Source organism: Acartia tonsa, chromosome 1 (assembly GCF_053477335.1).
Source record: "Acartia tonsa isolate MP-2025a chromosome 1, ASM5347733v1, whole genome shotgun sequence".
In the NCBI taxonomy this organism is placed as follows: Eukaryota; Metazoa; Arthropoda; class Copepoda; order Calanoida; family Acartiidae; genus Acartia; species Acartia tonsa.
Window position 1 is genome coordinate 44,992,408 of NC_137260.1, and position 21,750 is coordinate 45,014,157.

A 21,750-nucleotide genomic window follows, 5' to 3' on the forward strand; every position below is an offset into this window, starting at 1 on the left:
ATCCCACCCCTTAAAACGCCCTTATTTAAAGTTAGTATATATAATCAAAATGCCCCCCCCTAAAGCAAAGTGCCCCCCCGGGGCACTTTGCTTTAGGGGGGGGGCAAAATTTTACAAAATCTTCAAAATGCCCCCCCCTAGACAAAGTGCTTCGCACGCCACTGACTGTAATGCACTTTACTGTTCTTGTTATCTATGGCTGCGTCACAGATGAACATAAGTGTTCTTGTTTTAATGATTTTATGATAATTGTACATCGTTTATAAGAGCAAGAAGAAACAAATTAATAGCTTTGTTTGTTTGTGTATGTCTTTTACGTGTAAATAATAATAAACTTTTTTTGAGATAACATAACAGTTATTCTGTAACATAATATAATGCAATAAACTGTGATAAAGAAATAAAAATAGATATTTCCATGTCTAGAAAATGACCAATATCAAGCATTTACACAGCCACTTAAATCGTTGGAATTATTATAAAATAGAATGTTTGTATTATTGAATATTACAGCCAAAAATGACTTGATTTTTTATATTTAAAGAAATTTTATAAGATTTTTCTTGCTACGCTACAATTTGACATAATTGTTGTTGATCCAACAATGAAATGTCAATGAAAATTTTGAGACAAACAAAAAAAAAGCTGCACACGCAATTTGGTCACTAATCAATATAAAACTTGGCTGTATTAAATTTAGACATTAATTTCATTTTTTAATTTGGGATCAAATCCAATATGCAGAAGGATATTGTCTCGCTAAGGACATACAGATGCTTCCATAGAAATAGCAACACTCTAATTAGAGCACGCAAGGCGACAGGCAATGACAGAGACTTTAACAGACAGACAAAAAGACATCGTAATACTCTTCTATGAATTTAGATGTGTGACATTTTAAATATACATTTATGACAGTTCTCCGTGGATTGGAAAATAAAAATGAATATTCTTTTTCTTAGAAAATAATGTAATATGATACGATGCATGTTTTTCAATATGGATCTGAAACAGACTCTAACGAAAATAAATAGAATTCAGATACATACGAGTAACTAAAATTAATCTTTAATGTTTAAAGGAAATATTTTGATTTTAAATATAATTTATGACATATAAACAGTCCTAAACTGTTATTGATTTTTAAAATCAATAATTATGAATTACATTTTATTGGTTTTTATTTATACTTTTGTTATTAGATTTGATGAATATGAAATGATTTGAAGCATGACCAATGTATGTTGAATAATAAAGGTATCGAATAAAGGAATATTTTACCAAAGCATCTTTTAAGAAATTATCTGTTCAACTCTTCAAATAGTTACAAATACATTAGTTATTGTCCAGTATGGCTTCGGAAACGATTGATATCCGCTGAATTAGAACCTGTTCTCAAAATCATGTATAGCATCGTATTATAAAAACAATTTTTCATTTTAATATCTGCGGAATGTTCTGTAATACGTTTATACGTTTTTATGTTTTCCTCTATTTTTCCTAACTTTATTGTCAGTGGTTTGATAAGTGATATTTCTAAAGCGTGTTATTTGATTCATTAGGCATTGGTTTACATTTGAATAAAGTACATTAAATCATTTTTAAATTTTGTGCACTTTTTAACCCTTAAGGTAAATAAAAACAAGGATTACAAAATCCATAAAAGCGAAGTCCGTAGGGTTAAAATACCTAAAAATTACTAAAAAAAAGATTAAAATTATAATTAAATTGCTGGGAATAAACAGTTAGAAAGCAGCATGTTTCATGTGGATGTACGGACTTTCTGGTAAATATTATAGAATTGCTACGCTTTCTACATCGTAGCCATATGTTGCTGCAATCATTATAAATGTTTGCCATTGGATATAAAAATTTGATCGTGCCTAAATTAATGATAATTTACGTAGAAAAGCTTCGAAGTAAAATTTTTAAAATGTTAATATGTTGAGATACTCTCATAAATATTCCTCCTAGCACACCCTTACCTTACCCTAACCCTATAAGTCAACCTCAAAAAAGTGTGCATACCATTTCGCACATTTTTTGAATACATAAACAAATCAAAATTGCAGGGGGTTGGATATAAAATCCAAAAGATCTCCATTTGGGATATCATGTCTAGCATAAAAAATTCAGAAAATCAGAAAATATTACGTCCAGCAGTTTATGAGGCAGGCAGATAGAAAGACAGACAGACCTTGTACTACTTTTTTTTAATTGAAGACAATTAACTTTCAGTATTAAACTTTACTGTAATTCATTAAAATTTGTTAGTGAAAATAGGTCAAAATAATTATCAATTTTGCTAATTTTTTGCACATTTTTCTGATAAAATATTCGGCTAATCCACAAAATTTTTGCATTTTAATTGCCATAAGCACACGCTCTCTTTAACGGCTTAATTACCCGCAAAAAAAAGTCAAGAGGTGAAAAAAGGGGAAGAGTAAGAATTGAAGGAGATTATAGTAAAAAATGACATGAGAATGAAGGCAAAAAGAGAAAAGGAGAGAAAGAAGGGGGAGGGAGAGAGAAGGAAGATGTATGTATATAAGAAAGACATATTATGATATTTTTTGCTTTAGTTATCGTGTTTGATGTTTTTTTAGTTATTAGTCTAAAAGTAGTATAAAAACTAACACATAATACATCTATGTGTTTTCATATTAAGTAAACTGTGTATCTATTCAATTTATCTATCTAAATTGTTTGCTTTCTTACTCTCCAGCAATTATATATTTAACCTTAAACTGCCTATCTATCCATCTATCTAAGAAACTCAGTAATTTCTACCAATCCAACTACCTATCCATTTAACAATCAAAATGTTTATCTATCCATCTCTATATCTTCTAAACTATCCAACTATAAAGTCTAACATTCTGTCTATCTATCCAACTGCTTATCTATCTATGTATCAAACTAGCTGAATATCTATATAACTACCCAATTGTCTATCTATCTAACTACTGAACTATAAATCTACCATATAGCTACCAAACTGTATATCTTGATATCTATCTATCCAACTACCCAACTATCTATCTATCTTGCATGTGAAGAATTTGAGTAGATTCGTCTCTTTCATGTCAAAAGTTTGGATGTTTTGCTTCTCACTTGTTGACAATCACAGAGGTCATATAATAGAGTTATAAAGTAGAGCTTCTAACATAGATTTATTGCCAACATCGAAGGTATTTGTCATCTGATGAAGAACTATTTTAATTGGAGTGGATACAAAACCGCGACAGTTACAAAATCGCCCCATAACAAAACCGCGACAGTGACAAAACCGCCCCATAACAAAACCGCGACAATAACAAAACCGCGACAATAACTAAACCGCGACAATAACAAAAATATAACTATGTAGGAATTTTTGAAGGAATACATGGCCGCAGCGCTCGGCCCCCTGGCCTGCCAAGCCGCGGGCGCTCGGCCCCCTTGCCCATAACCTAACCTAATCTAAATATTGTAAAAAAAAAATATAAAAAAATTTGAAAAAAATCTACCAAACACTTTTGTAAAATACACGAAATTCTAAACTATAAATAAGGTAATTTGTTATTTTCATTAAACAATAACATGTTATCAATAAAGAAACTAGTTCAATATGTCAAAGAATCTTTAGTTTTTGATTAGCAGATTTATTAAAGCGTAGTAATGAAACTTTATATATTCAAAGCCAGCGTAAAAAATTGTCAACGAAGAAACAAAACTGATGACATTTAGAGTAGCTTCGACTCTAAAAATCTAACAATGTTTCATGATTACTCTATTTGTTAATTCTATCGGATATTTTGCGATGTTTAATACGGTAAAGATCAAGGTATTAAGATATTGAATAACAGTCAACCAGTTTTTTGTTTGTTACAAGTATTTACCCAAATATTTGTACTTTTGTATATTTTGTTATTATAAACTTAGGTGCCAATAAACGGAGGACTCAATTAGTTCATAAGTTATTATATTGAATATCAACAAAACAAGGATGACAACATCCATAAAAGCGAAGCACTGAAACGGTAGGACAAACGGACATTAACACTTTTATAGTATCTGAACTGAAAAATCGGAACATAAATGTATAAATGTCGAATCAAAATTGTAGGTAAATTTGTTGAAAAACTGCTTAAAAACAGGATAATGTTTATGGACATACTTACATTTTTGGACTTGATTATAGAGTTGCTTCGCTTATAATATTGTTCTTTGTTGTCCCAGGAATCAATATACCAAAAATCAGATCAAACGGATAATTAAAAAACTTGAAAATTTGTTGTTAAAAAAGTAGAAAAATCAACATGTTTAAAATGGACGAACGGACATTCTGGTAATGATTATAGAGTTGCTACGCTTTCTAAATCGTACCCAACTACTACAGAAATTTTAAAAATGTATTATCTTTCTATTAGGATATGTAAACTAGTGTGGCATATTTCTCTTCTCTTAAAAAGACAATTTAAAACTGACAATAAAATAATAAGAACATTCTCCAAGTCGTAGGATGAAGAATAGTTATTTATTGCATCCATATAATAGACAGCTTTCCGCGGATATTAAAATTAAAATTAAAACCAAAACTAGCAGCGTATTACCAACATTGTTTGTAATTCGATTTTCCTATTTTTAAATGAGACTAATTTCCACCTCCTCACTGTAGGCCCACCGCAAACATTAATCTAATGAAGGGGTTAGCATCTTTGCCAAAAGATTTCACCTGTTAAATAGAGTTTAAGGTCAGGGGGGATTTGTATTGCCAAATATTGCCATGTTTCTCTAATATACTAATGTATCAATTTGTATGGCAGAATCTATTATTTTACCTAGGGAGGTTTGGGCTGTTTTCTTCGCCCCCCGCAGCCTCCGATTTGTGCCTTTTATAGCCCCTAGACATAAATATATTAATTAGTTATCGTAAAGAAATGATTACCTAAATATAGCTTTCCTAAAAGCATAGTCATTAAATAATTCTACATATTTGATATGAAAACTAAATGTTAAATTAAGTATATTTCGAATGAAACCACAATAGGCGTTTTACAAAATTTACATATTTATTAATTTAAGGTTTAATATTTATTGCTATTCTCACAATTTACAATATTCAAAATTGTTAATAGTTTAATATGGTAAGATAAATAAAATTGTAATAAATTGTTTATGAAACGCGTGCAAACCACATATTTTATACTATGTTAGAGTATTTTTAACACACAGCAAAAATATGATATATAAGTGACATTCATAAGCCAAGCTTTTTGAACCAATATAAAATAGTAAATCTCTAATATAGCAGGCCTTTTGTCATTGCTTGCCTTTTTTTTTTTGATTTTTAGAAAAAATTTGATTTCTTAACATAGCCGAACAAACAACTTACATACCAACATATTTGTTGAAGTTAGGAAAGCTTTGCAAAAATTTAAACTTTTATGTTATGTCATTTAATTTGAATATTTTTTGCTTTTGATGATTTAAAGGAACACATACATTTATTTCAGGGAGGGGGAGAATTGCAATGGCACTTAAATCAATCTTCACCCCTTTATACTCCATAATAAACAAAGTTTTCTAAGGCAGAATTTAACCTACAAGATTAGGTTGGAAAAAATTGTTATCTTTGTCAAATCCCTGCATTCCTGCCTTTATTTATAATTTATACTGCATCATTTTAATACATGATAATATTTCAGATTTATGGTTCTGAAGACAGCACATCAGCCTGCAACAACGGGGTTTGCCCCACTCCATAACCTTACACAAAACTGGCGCTAGTTGGAGAATCTTCAACCCCACTTCTTGAAACAAAATGCATATATGATCAAACTGCGACGATTAATCACAAATCTTCGCGCTTATCCAACGACGTGATAACACACACATAAGCGTTGATAACCTAGTGATAGCAGAATGAATGATCAGTGATCAGTAATTTAGTGATAATTTATGTGATTATCAAGACCAAAGCTCAGCAATAATAATAATAATTACAGCCAAGGCATATCCCATGAAAAACTATATCAAATTATATTTAAAGCACCCCCCCGAGGCGACGTAATTTTTGAAGAAAATAAATGGTATAAAGTAATTAGGAAACAATATTGACAAACAGACACACGCAGGGATTTGGTTCAGTTGTATTAGTATTTTTTCAGAGAGTGAGGGGACATTGGACTGTGAATTACACTTGTACCCAAAGTTTTTTTAACTACGACATCTCATTTGTCGGTTAATTCCAAACTAGCAGTGTTCAAACCTCTCAACCAATAATTTTAAACTACAAAAGGGGTAAGGAGGTAAATTATCTCTGGGTTTGTATATTAATTTATCGTCCATTGTCTTAATCCCTTTGTGTGTGCGTATGGTGTGTGTGTGTGTTTGTGTGTTATTGTAATTTGTTTAATTTCTTAATCTAAATAAAAAATTAATTATTTATGTTACATTCAAATGAAACCAATGACGATTACGTCCAATTAAAGCGAGGTTTCTTTCAGTTATTTAAAATATTATTAGGCTTGAAAAATATTGACTACGAAACAGACAGAGATGAATTGTGGAGTAGCTTTGTTGCTAAAATAAGCATAAAAATAATTTAAGGTTAGAGTTAAATCCTCTAAAATATTGAAGTTAGGTTTTCTTAGAATATTTTCTTCTTTTCCCCTAATTTTTTTTTCAAGCCTGATTACAATGCTTTATTTTACTGCACTACAATTTACATGGAAAGAGAGAGAGGAGAGAAAAAAGGAGAGAGTGAGAAAAAATAGAGAGGGAAAATTTTCAGATATTGTTTCAGATAATTGAATGGCCCTAGGGCCTGCTAGCTACCGAACAAGGATTGGTGTTTTAAAGTGAGGAAATACACACAGTTAAAAGTCTATATTGCATTTTAAACTCTGCAGTAAGCTCTATCACTGCGCTGGTCTCCTAAGAAACATATAATTATGTTGATGGTCCACTTTTTCTTGTAGGTAATTGTCACTTATCTAGCTAGAAACCTTAAAATGTTTCTAATTTATTTTTTTATTTATTTCTATGAATTCTATATTAAATAACTATATATCAGTTGATTTTTAAATTCTTGTAAAACTCCTTGTCAGGAAAAAAGGGAAATTGACAGGGAAACGAGTTATTTTTTCTTCCCGCGAGTCCTTTACCCTGTTAAACTAATGAATCATACTATGTTGACATAAGATTATAGTAATAGTGTCGAATGTCGACAAGTATATAGTCGAGAATGTTTATAAGACATAAAGCAATAACTATTATGTCGACAAACAAAATTCAAATTGTAGGTAAGCAAAATCGATGTGTGACTTGAATGTTTCACCAGATTTTTATATACTCTGAGAAAGTAATACCCGCAGCTGGCTAAAAAAACGATACCCCCCAACCACCTTTACCATACCCTCCTCCACCTACTAGATGAACTAACTGACCAATAAACGAGGTTCTTATTAGCAAGCTAAATTGACGACAAATTTTCCCCTGTCCTAAATCCATTGTAAGCATATGCCTTCTGGTTCAACATTAATTTTCTCACAACTATAACAACAAAAGTGTGAGAGATTTTCTTAAAATTTATTGTATTTATAAAATCATTAATTCTTGTAAATTATAGGAAAGAAAAGCTTTGAAAGAAAGCTTCCCCTTGGGATATTTTACAATTGTTGGTTTTTACAACAATCAGATTCATAATCACAGGAGAAGGCACACAAGAAAAATTATTTCTATTAGTACCAGGGCTCGGCAGACGGGCATCAGCCACCAGTGAGCCTCAGGGAAGTCAACATTTGATCATTTTAAAATTCAGCTGGAAGTCTAATTCTCACTCTAATATGGCAATCCCTTTTTAAAAGTTTTCAAAGCATCAAAGTGGATTTTTATTTGAGGCTTAGTAGCGGCTGATGCACGTCTGCCGAGCCCAAATTAATACTTTTGTAGCCTTATAGCTTGGCTTCCAACTACATTTTGCTTTTAGAATGAAATAGAAAAAAAAGGAAAAAGGAAAAGTTCTTTCGTATGTGTGGTATTTTAAAATATTTATGTGGGTTTTCGATTAATTTCCGCTGGCTCTAAACCAGTTATAAAATATGATAAAAAAAACTATAATCCAAATCTTCGACACATCGGTAAATGTCTAAAAATTACCAGAAACAATTATTTTTTTATCTTTTCCTGCCATGATGCTGAAATAATTCACTAAATGATGATCTTGGTTTCTTTTACAGTTAAAAATCTTATTTATTTTTAATTATTTACTAAAAGACGTAGTAATTTGATTGCTTGTTTAGCCTATAAACAATAAACATTGATCTGATATTCAATTTTAATTGTGTATGTGAACTGTCACTTAATATAAAGGGGCCATAGCTGACATTACAAGACTTTATTACTAATTAACCGCAATATATATACTTGCCTTAATACTTCTATCTTGAAAATATTTGCAGGTTTAATGATCTTTCTGCCTTAAAGTAAATCATCCTTGCACAAAGCGAGATGAGCAAATATCTTGCTGGTTCTAATTGCAAAATTAGGATTATAACAAACCACAATCACTGTATTTATAGTATTTATACATTGTTCCAGATACATTAACTTTAAAAAAGCTAAACTCCTTGCTATGAAATAATATAAGATATCTAATCATATTTTTTTAGCTTTTAAAAAGTTAGATTAATAATTTTGTAAAACATATCACCTAAATTTTAAAGCAAATATTAATAAAACAAGGATGACAACATCCATAAAAGCGAAGCACTGAACCGGTAGGACAAACGGACATGAACACTTATATAATGTCAGAACTGAATAATCAGAATATAAATGTATATGAGTTGAAGCAAAATTGTAAGTAAATTTGTTGAAAAATTGCTTTATACAGGATAATGTTTATGGACATACTTACATATTTAGGACTTGATTATAGAGTTGCTTCGCCTATAACATTATACTTTGTTGTCCCAGGAATCAATATACCAAAAATCAGAACAATCGGATGATTAGATCACATAAAAGTTTGTTGTTAAAAAAGTAAAAAAATCAACATGTTTAGAATAGACGTACGGACATTTTGGTAATGATTATAGAGTTGCTACGCTTTCTAAATCGTACCTAACTACTAAAGGAATCACCATGCAAAATTTGAAATCGATAGGACAATTCTAACATGCCAAAATTAACGAAAAAAGCTATCCGTTACGGACGTACGGACGGACGGACGGACGGACGTACGGACGGACGGACGGACGGACCGACCCTAATTATAGAAAAGCTTCGCTTTTAAAAATCCACAGAATAATTTGTTGTAAAGCATTCATATAAAAGATTACTGTATCACAAAATTGATAAAGTAATAAGTCATTTTTGGTGAGAAGTTATCAATCCCCACCTCCTAGTGTTTCTATTTTGTTGTCTAATTGTTAAAAAATATAATCATTAAAACGTTTTATTTGCAATTTCAGTAACAACTTCGACGTAATTGATTTAAATCATGTTTTTTTAAACCTTAAATATATTCATTCAATTTATAATCAAATGGTTAACAACAAGTGATAGTTAATGGGGGACTAAATTAATTAGGCTCAAACTTTACCAGAGAGGTAGGGGACATTTGACTGTGAATTATTATGGTACTTTCATCAAATTTTGATTAGTTAGTTCAGCTATCAGTATTTAACTCAGTAGAAGGGTAAATTTCTTTATCATCATTTCGGATGGAACATGACTAAAGTCCCTCCACAGATTATGACGTCATACAATAAAATAACAAATGAGAGGCCATCATTAATCTTTACCATTGGTCAATTACAGTGTATACTGGCCTCTAATTAGCAATTCTATCGTATGACGTCATAATCTGTGGAGGGACTTTAATCATCTTGTTTCGGATGTACTCCAATTATTCAATTATTAGATACTGAAAATCCCTGGAAAAAATCACAAAAACAATGAATCCAAATTCTCGAACATGTAGGATATCTATTCTTGGCCCTTTGCTTTTATAAAAGCTTATTAAAAATAAAACAGTAATTTAAAGTTACAAACCGAAGGACAAGCACAAATATAGATTATCGAAGAGCTGCTCTGGCAAATAAACGTAATTTTTTGTCTTCCTTATTATATTCTATCATACTAATATTTACAACAACAAACAAAATGTTCTTACACTATGGACAAATTAGGTTAGCACTTTGTTAATGGAAAAATCGTCTTACATACTTCAACTTTAATTTTCAACCATTCAGTTCTCTTTTTAGGGAAGCTCCACATAGGTGGTATGGTTTTAGGCTATTTGGATGTTCTCATTCCCTTGGGTGCAAGGGGCGAAGCCTTTAGTTTGTTCAATAGTAATTTGGTTGAAGCCCTATCTTTTTAGAATAATAGTTATTTATCGCATCGTATTACAGACATCTGTCTATGGATATTAAAATAAAAATTTTTTTATTAGCCCCGAGGGAGCGAAAAAAAATTGATATTAATTTTTTTTTATTTCAATGTTCGTCGAAAATTGTCTGTAATGCGATGCAATAAATGATTTTTCAGCATCGCAGAGAAATGGATCTAATCCATAAGATATTATTCGGTTTCAAAGCCATACTGGAAAAAAAATTATTTTTGTATTATTGAATAGACAACTTTACAATATAACCTACGGAAACTTATAGGATATGAAGTAAATATGTTTTCAAATTATTGAATTTTTGGCGCGTAGCTTTTCTGCAAGGGACTCAGCTGTATTTTTGTTTTTGTTTAAAATGTTTCTTTCTCTATCTCTCTCCATGTAGTTTAACTCGAAAAATATACTCGAAATTTTTGTGCGAAAAAAGCATACAAGAATTATTAAAAGTACAAAAAGCTTTTAAGTCACCAAATGAGAGAGAGTGTTTTCAAAACTTTGGATACCAGTTAAAAATGTCTTTTATGTGTTTTGTTAAAATCATCTTTTAACTTTATTTTCTTTTTTATCTTACTCGATTTATCCATCTATCTTTTTCCTTTCTTTTTTTCAATGATTCTCTCTCTCCCCCTCTTTCTCTCTGAGTCTTTCTAATTTTAACATTATTATACACTCTCTTTTTTTATATATTTACCTCGAATTTTTATCTCATTTCCCTCTTTAGTTCTCTTTTTACTTGTGTTGCTTTTTGTTTGCTTTGAATATTGTTATCCTTGTTTAGTTCCTGTACGTCGCTGAAACGGATAAATGAGTAAATCACGAACTACGCTTTGCGTACAACAACTCAATACTATTCATGAAGGGAATAGGTATATGGCAAGCATCAAAAAGTGTTTTGCCTCTAAATTTACCACAAGTTTATTTATTGTGAATTATTTCTACCCATACCTATAAATAAACCATCTAACTTTCTTCCCATAGGACTTGCAAGCTTTTTTGAGGGAAGACTATTATCTTCCCAGTTAAATTTTTCTAAATAATAAACTAGCTAGGCAACATATTGTTTTCTATTTTTAACATTCCCTTTAATGCTTTAGCATTGTACAATTTATCTTACTCAAATATAATCAGATGTGTATACTTGATTATTTTGAAGAAAAATTATTGGTTTTCAAATACTAGTGGCTAAGCCCCTAGAGGACACTAGCGGTAATTGAAATGTTTTTGGTGCTTTTCTTACGGTAAAGTCTCTTCAGAGGGTGGTGGTACCCTAACCCAACATAGTTAAAAACCTACCTTTGACCTTTAAGAACCTTTACTTTAAACGAGAACCATATCGGTTCAGTGGATAGCATGATCATTTTTGAGCAAATTGAAAAATGTTTTTTTTATTGCGATCTTGTAAACTTCGTAATATTGCGTAAACACTATGATTATCGGCGCCATAGTTTGTTTGTAGTTCGTATTATGGAAACATTTCTCAAAGGTTTAAAAATAATCATATTTGAAAGGTTAGTGACATGGGACTGAAAACTATACTATATCCAAATGTTATAAATATTCGTTTAGCCTAAAATCTTTGGTCACTTCTATTTCTGGATTGGAGTGTTCAAACCTTTTAGCCAATTATTTAGTGCTGTTATCATAACAACATAAAAAGAAGACTGTTTTGCCATAATATAGTTAAGTTGTTTAAAATGCTCTAGCGGGTTCGCCCCTTGCACACAGGGGCATTATATTTTTAAGAAGGGAGGAAGTTTAACTAGAAAAACTTAATCTGTCCCGAATTTTAAGACATCTTAAATTATGTATATGATATATGATATTTGACTAAACGTCGATGTTATTAATAGTCAAATTATATATGTCAGTCAATTATTTGTCATTAATGCTTTAAAATTAAATTTAGTTGACATGAACGTGTTGATAAAATGATATTTGCCTGTAAAAAAGTAGGTTTGTTAGGTTAGGTAATAGAAAAATAAATGTAGAATATACGTGGATATTATGACGGGGGGTAATTTTCGTTAATTTAGGTTGATATTATAGACATCATTTAGTGGTCAGTTCGTTTATCCAGTATGAGGGGAGGGAATGGAGTAATTTTAGCCAGCCACAAGTTTTATTTATTAGAGTACATGACATTCTAGTGTAAGATCTAAGTAATAATAAATCCATTAATAGAAAGAGCCGTAAATTTCAAATCTTTAAGTTGACAATCCTTGCAAGTCTCTCTGTAAACCTAAAGTGACATCCAATTTGTTTTAATGGGATATTTGACAGGAAGAAGGATAAGGCGTACAGACAGACAGACACGTGGTTGTTGTCACAACAGCAACACCAGCCAAGATGGGCTGTTGTAGAGATGATACACAACAACAATTTGGAGACAGATTAAAGGATATTAGGCATGGATATATAAAAAATTGTAAATATTTTTTTTTTCAAATTTATATTTAAATGTTAGATCTTGTAATGTACAGTTCGGGTTAAAAAAACAGATTTTTTTGTTTTTACTTTTTTGAATAGTGAAGCTACTATATAATTCACTTTGATCGTTACGCTATAAGTAAATGTGATAACTGCACAAAACATCTTCCTAAAACCTCTTTTTGCCAATTTGTACGTCCATGGTTTTGTTCTTCGCTACCTTTGGATATTGTCATCCTTGTTTATATTTTTTTTAAATATAAAAAATAAGTGAAATCTTTATTTTATTTATCTTTGAATGCAGAATAAATAACCACCAAACGTCTGACAAAGCAGCTGGAACCTGTTTCCCCAGACCTACCATGAACATGGTCAAAACAAGAAGCTCATTATTGCGAAGCAGGGCAGAGGCGAAGTCAAGAAACCAGCTTAGTTCATCTAAATGCTCAAAAATTCATAGCGAAAATAATAAAACATTAGTTGAACCAAATTTATTAAAATCTTGTGAACCAAGAGCGACCTTTAGTGATATTAAAATGAAAAGACTGAATAAAAGTTTAGCTCAGAGTCTCAACAATGTTTCTGTTAAACGTTTGGTCTTCCTTCTATTACTGATAGCAAAGGTAAGTTATATTTGTTTCAATTGTTTAGAGCTACTCTACCAAAAGTAGGCTCCGATTACCTTTATTTATGGTGGATAGGCACTTTTTAAATTGGACAGATAGACAGACGGACATCTAATATATTTATATTTTTTCCAATTTTCCAATTGACAAATATGTCAGTTTATATCTGAAATTAAATTAATTGGTCAAAAGTCCTTGTTGAAATATTGTTAAGATTTTATTTATTTTAATTCAAATACAAAGACCAAGTAAAACACACAATCAACCAAAAAAAAACATTTTGCTTTTTTTAAAAAATAGTATAGCGAAAAAGCACAGGTTAAAATATGTCATTGGGGGATGTGCTCCACAAATAATTTAAGGGATTCTCTTGTTATCATGATTATTTCAAGTTCTTAAATACTTTAAATAACTGTCAGACTTATTATTTATGGTACGGTAACTTTAAGATTTATACAAGATAAAAGTTCATTATTAAAATAATTCAAATAAACTCAAGCATTCATTTAGTTCAATAATTCTTACTCAGATGCGAACCAGGGATCTTAAGGGATAGAACAATGAATTAATTGATGATACCCCTAATTATTATCATACAAATCACCCCTTATAGTAGATCGAAATTATTGGTTGAAAAGTATGGTCACTGCATGTTTGTAGCAATATGTAATTCAAGAGATGATTAAGAGTCCCCCAAAGTTGTTAAGTTAATAAAAAGTAAAAAGTTTGGAACCAGTATAATTCAAAGTTCAATGTACCCTCCATCTCTTGTGATTTAAAATATAGCCAGTATTGATTCAAAACCGATTTATATCCGCTGGATTAGACCCTGTTCTCAGCCATACCGAAAAATCATGTAATGCATATATATAAAGCTATTATATTGTTGCATACCAGGCGCGTGACAATGATGAGGGACAAAAACATATTCGATTAACATTATAATCCCATCACATTAAACTTTAGGATGAAGAACGTGCAATAAAGGTGTTAGTTGTATAATTTTTTAGTAGCGAAGCTACTCTATAATTCACTTTGTCCGTCCGTCCGTCCGTCCGTCAGTCAGTCCGTCAGTCAGTCCGTCAGTCAGTCCGTAACGCTATGGGGGAAATGGGATTTACTCAGCTCCTATAAAAGATAGAATGCTGAAATTTTTTGACAACATTCCCATCATTGAGGAGCACAATTGACTATAAAACATCATTGGCGTTCGGACCGATTTTTAGCAGGTTTTAGGCTATTTTTATATTTTTCACATTTTTCTCCATATCTTCAGTGTTTATGGTCCGATTTTCAAAATTTTTTCAGTTGCAGATGTCAAAATTAAATTTCCCGTCGTTTAAAGGAACAACCATGAAGGCCAGACTGCCTTTTTAGCAGGTTTTAGGCTATTTTTATTTTTTTCACATTTTTCTCCATATCTTCAGTGTTTATGGTCCGATTTTCAAAAAATTTTCAGTTACAGATATCAAAATTAAATTTCCCGTCTTTTAAAGAATACAATCATGACGGCCAGACTGCCTTTTTAGCAGGTTTTAGGCTGTTTTTTTATATATTTAACATTTTTCTCCATATCTTCAGTGTTTATAGTCCGATTTTCAAAATTTTTCAGTTATAGATATCAAAATTAAATTTCCCGTCTTTTAAACAAAATAACCATGACGGCCAGACTGCCTTTTTGGCAGGTTTTAGGCTATTTTTATATATTTAACACTTTTTAAACTTAACAGACTGCCTTTTATCAGGTTTTTGGCTATTTTTATATGTTTTACATATTTCCCCATATCTTTGTTTATTTTGATGCAATTTTCAAACTTTTATGGGATATCAGTATCAAAATAATTTTTCCCATTGCATTGTTATGAGCATCTTTAATATAATTTACTTTGGCCATCGTCATCATGCAAAATAAAACAAGGTTTCTATTCTTGATTTTAGTAAAAAACCTTTTAAATCTACCTGTACGTATTCCCATCGACGATTTTTTGTGCTTCGCTACTTCTGGATGTTGTCATCCTTGTTTAATATTTTAATTATTAAAGAGTTCTATAGTTGGCTTAGCCATTTATCGCATCGTATTATAGACAGCTTTCTGCGGATATTAAAATAAAAAATTATGATATTAAAACCAGGTTTGTTACCCCCGAAGGGCCGAGTCCCAGTCTAACAAAACTGTTATTAATTTTATGATTTTTATTTCAACACTTGTGAAAAATGTCTGTTATACGATACTATACATAATTTTTCAGTAAGGTAGAGAACCGGTTCTAATCCAGCAAATATTAATAAGTTTCGAAGCCATACTGAAAAAATATTTTAGCATACTTATATCATTACAGATTGAAGTCTAGACTAATTTTACAAACAGTGGTTCTTATAGTTTATAGATGCTATATAGTTATTTAATTAATTTTATGACTCTTTCATGATCTTATTCAATCCAGGAATAAATGATAGGCCAATGCTTTTTTGTTTCATTTGTACAATTTGATTGAAGATGGTTCTGGAAAAAAATATTTATTATTTTTGAAAGGTGAATCTATTTTTATTGCAAAAAAATTCTACTTTTCAAATTAAAGGACAGATTAATTTGTCTCAATAACTTGTCCTGTATCCAAGGTTTCTAAATGCAGACTAATTAGTCATTAATTTATTAAGGTTTTAGATAAGCCAAGATTAAAGATTATAGATAAGAGAGCGAATTCTTTTCCATTGAAATTGAGAAACCAAATATAAGAAACGAATTTTTGCAAATTTATTTGATGGTACAAGATTATTTTTATGTGATACAATATTTTACCACATTAATATTCACATAATACTTGACTCCTAATGTTTATTGGGTACGAAGTTTTAGAGAAGCATCTCTATAATTAAGTCTTAAAATGTAAATATATCCATATTTATCTTTTGATTTGTTGGTCTTCGCTTCTTCTATAGAAGTAAAACTGTCACATAAGAATATTTTTTTCCTTAAATCTTATCAAGCTATACTTTTATGGAAGTTTTTTCCTCGATAACATAAAAATTGGTTAAAAATCCAAAAGCAAGATTGATATACAATATCTAAATAGGTATGTGTGTGAGTGAGTGTGTATGTGTATATAATAAAGTGATTTGTGGTAAATTGATTTAATTCAAGCACAAGCTTGTTGTAATTCATTTCATCGTAGCAAACATCCTCTAGATTTTACTTGAGTTACTATTTTATTCCACTTACTATTGGCGCCGCCCCTAGCCTCAAAAATTTGCAGTGATTATAATTAAATAAATCTAAAATAATAAAGGACTTCAAAAGCATCAACTGTTTTTGATACAATTTTAGAAAGATACCCTAGTTATAAAAATTCTACGCTGTTTGAAAAATGTATAGGACATTCTATTGTGTTATTGTTGTTTTCCTAATCTTTTATTGTTTTCTTAATAAGGTCTAGTTGCCTTATATAATGAAACAATTACTTCTTTATATACTTGTTTCATTCACATCCATTCAAAGTTGTTACAAAAAAAGGCTTTTTATGTTTATTTTGGTACGTTTACAAATGCGACTTTGGTGATAAAATAACTTTTTCCTTGGATTCAAAAACCTAAAAATGTTAATCATTTATATCTTTTTTGTGCCAAGACATTCGGTAGAAATTTTTGATTTCAATATTGATTTCTTAGTATGACTTGTCTTACAACCAGATTCAGTTTCTATTTGCAAATTACATTCAAAAGTTAGAAAGTACTTTGAATGATTCTTTGTTTTATTTCTATGTGCGAAAATCTTGTGGAAAAAATGGATGGGACAATGATAAAAAGACAACAATGACGCCACCCCCCCCCCCCCCCCCGGCCCCCCACACAACAACCCCCCACCCACCCGCATTTATTTGCTTACACACTTTTTACAGTTAATATACATTCACAAATGTACATAATAGACAATGAAAATATTTTCTTCATTTTTTTCAACAACAAAAAATGGGGCATATAGGGTGAGGAAGGATGGGGGGGGGGGGGGGTTGCTGCTTTTCTTATTTAATGCAAAGTAAATGAAGAAAGAAGATCTAATGGTGTTACTACACAGCTGCAACAAAAACTACACTAAATATAAAAAGTAAAATGTTTTTTTCTTCAAAATACGGGATAAATAGTATATAACTTTCTGCATCTTTATGCAACATTTCTTTACTGCCCTGAGGAAAAGTGTCAAAAAACAAAGCTTACCTAAAAATCATAGACTTCATAATAATCGGCCGATTAGAATGTTTTAGATAACCAACAAATTTAGTATGAATTATTTAAATTTAACCATTAAAATAAAATAAAAAAACACTATTAACACAATGCTATGTTAGACTGTGATTGCATTATCGTAAGTACATCAAATTAATGGCATTGCAGGGTAGGGGAAGGTTGGGGTTAAGTTTGAGAAAACAACAAAAAGAAAAGAAGTGGGTTGAAAATTTTAAGATGAAGAGATAAGAAGGGGGGTTTTATGTGGGGATTGGAAACAAAGTGTTAAATTTAGAAGAATTTTTTTTTGAAGACCCTACCACGATGTGCCAAATTTCATATTATTCAGATGATCCTTTAATGCATGTATACTTGTATTAGTGGCTTTATATATAAAGATATTACAGTAGAAAAACTTTCCCATAAGCACAATGTAATTAACAGAATGTTACTTCAAAAAAAAATGAGTATTAACTTTTTCTTTCAAAATTTTGTTCAATTTAGGACTCATTAACTTTTCCCTTTATTTATTCTGTGGGAGAAAGAAAGAAAGGGATAAAGGTGAAGGATGAATTTTAAAGTATATATGGGGGGGAGGAGATGACGGAGAAGTTGCAAATTTTCAACTAGTAAGGGAGGGGGAGTGGGGAGAGAAACAACAACGCCCAAAGATTTGCAGAGTTGTTGCACATGAAAACATTGGAATTTGCAAATCTTTTCTCTCTGTTCTATTAGCATGGTCCGTTTTTATGCATATTTACTAGAGTGGACTGCGGTTTCTCTCAAAGAGAATAGTCGAGCAACCCAACTCTCACCCCTTTATTTTCAATTTATTTTATGGATTTCTTAAAACCTCTTTATTGGACGTTTTTAATAAGGTTTACGTTTATTTGATCTTTAATCTACAATTACAACCAATCCCTTATAAATCATTAAATAAATATCTAAACAAACTTAAAAGAATGACAAATATTTAAATGTAACCAAAAATTAAACAGTGTACAAGTAGGATGACAGTCACCTAGAAGACAGAGAACGCACATAGGTTCATATAGCTCAAAAAGTTGAATTGATATTTGTTTTAGCAATCTCTTTGTTCTGAGCTGGATCTTTAAATCATTTCAATGGTGCGCGGGATGATTTAGCGCCCCATTGAAATGATTTAAAGATCCAGCTCTGTTCATAATCGTAGGTAAACAATGTTAAATTCGAGAAAACACATGTGTACTAAAGCTTTACTGTATCAAATTGGACCCTGAATTAACCACCCATCAAGCATAGTTGAGTCACTCTTGTGTACTTTATGTCTTACCAATGTTTAACTAAGATAAATTTGTGTGCATAGAAAAGAGATTCATCTAGAGTGATAAGATTTCTGATTTATATGCATATCCTATCTACTCAAGTAATATGATATAGGACAGTCTTTCTCTTGTCCACTAAGATCTTGTGAAATAGCTAAAACATCCATTCTACAGTATACAGTGAAGTTTTACATTGTTCCCAGGAAATTTTAAAGCTATTTAGAGGGGGGAACAAAACAACATTCTTTCTTTGAATCTTTTTACCCTACAAACTTCTTGAGATAAAACCCAACTCCTCTAGTAATTCTAATTTAGAATATTAATATTAGAAGAATTAATTCAATTGTTAATGGAAGATACTTTGTTATGGAATCTAATCCCAATTAAATTAAAACGTATGTCTTGAAAAACTAAAATTAAATGAGGGGAAGAATTATGTATTTAAGCCATATATCACTACTCTATATTAATCTCTTTTGTATTGGTGTTTGATTAAGACCTGTGTCTTATTCAAATGACAGGTCTTAACAAAGTTGACCTTGTAAGTATACATTTAGAATATAATGATTTAAATTTAAATATCAAGGATGACAATATTTCAGAAGCAAAGATGAACAAATCAGATCAATTAACAACTATTTATTAGAACAATAATAAAATAGAAACTCTTTAACTATTGTATCTATTAAGATTAAAGTTTCTTAAAATTCAAAGCATTCAAAGATGTTCTTCTATTGTAAGTCTTGCTATCGAGTTATAATATTTAGTTTAAACATCACATTTAAAATTATTTTAAGCATAAAGTTTACCTAAATATTACAGGAATCTTTATGAAAGAAGGACTAAAACGCCATAAATGAAAAATATGCTGTTAAAACCAAAATCGAAATTAAGAAATATTATAACCTTGGCTGTTTAATGTAAGTTAAATCTTTATTGTTTAGTTTTATTTAATAATCTAAACTATTTTTTCTTTTCATGGTTCTCTTTTGAAAAGCATAAATGCATGAAAAATGAAGACAGGCACTTTATAAAAATACGCAGACAAAACCTAGAATATAGGGAAAGTAAAATTAGTTTAAATTTCTTGTGGAGCTATTGTTAAAAATAGTCTTAAATTAAGTTGTAAGGCTAACAAATAAATCATATAAGATCTCTAGTTCAGGGAAGTTTTGTAAAGATCTTGTGCAAGGTTTTAGCTTTTAGATGTCTCCAAAGGCTAGGGGCGTAGCTGCTTGTTATTTGGTAAATAAGTAGCATCTATCTATCGAGTTTACCCTATCATCAGAATAGAGATCCATAAAGTTTAAAACTTGGACTCTGATAATGATACCAAAATTATTAGATGAAAAATATGAAATATGAATACAAGTTAAGATATTCAAAGATTTATTTATAAAGTTATTCAAATGAAACTATAGTTTAAGAATCTCAATCACACTTTACAGATCATTTGTCTATCCTTTAAAATTTAAAAGTGGTTGCTTGGTTGAGCTTTAAATAACTCCCACAGAGGAATGCAAAAAATTTTACCGCCCTCATTTTAGGCTTATAGGGTTAGAAATTTGAGCACTGTAAGACCAACTTTAGGCTAGGCAACATTCAAGCACACACACACACACAAAAGCACGAAACACAAATACAGACATGCAGACAAAGGCTTAAGAATTTCATAGATTAAAGGATCCCAATAAAGAAAAAATGTTATACTTAATTAATCATGTTTTAATCCTTGAACTGGTTAGCTTAAATAGACATCATTTTGTTATTTAAATTTTAACGAATAGTTATCTATCGTATCGTATTGTAAACAGCTTTCCGCGGATATTCAAATAAAAATGAAATGAGATTATAACCAGTTTTGTTACACCCGAGTTTCCAAAGGCTCTTGCTTTTAATATAGGCGGAAAGCTGTCTATAATACGATGCGATAAACAACTATTATAATTCTATTTTAATATTCGTGGAAAATTGTCTGTTATACGATGCTATACATGAATTTTCAGTACGGTTCTAATGCAGCGGAGATTGATAGGTTTTCAAGCCAAACTGGAAAAAAGATCATAATGTATAAAAAAAATTCTATCTTTTATACCTTTTCTCTGATTTTGGCATGCACGAAAATCTACATGGTCATACACACATGCACACACATACACAGACTTTACATACACAGTACCCACACACAGACACACAGAAACTGGTGGGCATGAGCACACAGATTATTATCTGACACTATCCAAGGTAACACCGGAGATAAAAAAGCGACACATACACTGAAACTCTGTAAAAAACGATCTCAACAGGGAAGTTTATAGTCAAAGGCTGTCTATAAAATATATTAAAGTTTTACTACTAAAATAGACATATTCTACAGTATAACAAAAAATAATCCCATTTAAATTTTTTTGTGGAATTCGCTTTCAGAGAGAGAAGTTTTGAAATTTGTTTACTTTTTATATTCTGACTTTTTTTATAGAAAAGAAACATTTTAAGGAAACCTAAGCTTCCAAAACACATTTTGAGTGTAAAAAGGTTAAGTTCTTCTTCTGTTTATTTATTGTATGTGTTCTATAAAAGAGTGGGGTCAATTGGAACTATCCTAAAATCTTATAGGTCAGATTACCTTTAAGAATATAAATAGAGTTCTGAGGATCAGTTTAAGAATTAAACATTTTTATGTCATCTTTTTAGTTTTAACGATAGAAGGAATAGATTTATCATTACTTGAATCTTAACGTAATATCATGTACTCTAAAAATGTGATATCGAG

The 21,750-nt window shown here is 30.6% G+C and overlaps 1 protein-coding gene and 1 long non-coding RNA gene across 2 annotated transcripts in view; both read left to right on the forward strand.

Annotated features, from left to right (window-relative positions):
- LOC145321500 (uncharacterized) overlaps window positions 1-12,824 on the forward strand; it is a 36,391-nt gene extending 23,567 nt beyond the window's left edge. Inside the window, exons 2-3 of the long non-coding RNA XR_013880263.1 lie at window positions 5,691-5,995; window positions 12,680-12,824. This is a non-coding gene — a long non-coding RNA (uncharacterized LOC145321500). The remainder of the gene's footprint in view (window positions 1-5,690; window positions 5,996-12,679) is intronic.
- A 310-nt stretch (window positions 12,825-13,134) lies between these two features.
- LOC145321372 (uncharacterized) overlaps window positions 13,135-21,750 on the forward strand; it is an 83,705-nt gene continuing 75,089 nt past the window's right edge. The window contains exon 1 of the mRNA XM_080162875.1: window positions 13,135-13,449. Coding sequence (XP_080019001.1) covers window positions 13,189-13,449 — 261 coding nt within the window. The 5' untranslated portion in view covers window positions 13,135-13,188. The remainder of the gene's footprint in view (window positions 13,450-21,750) is intronic.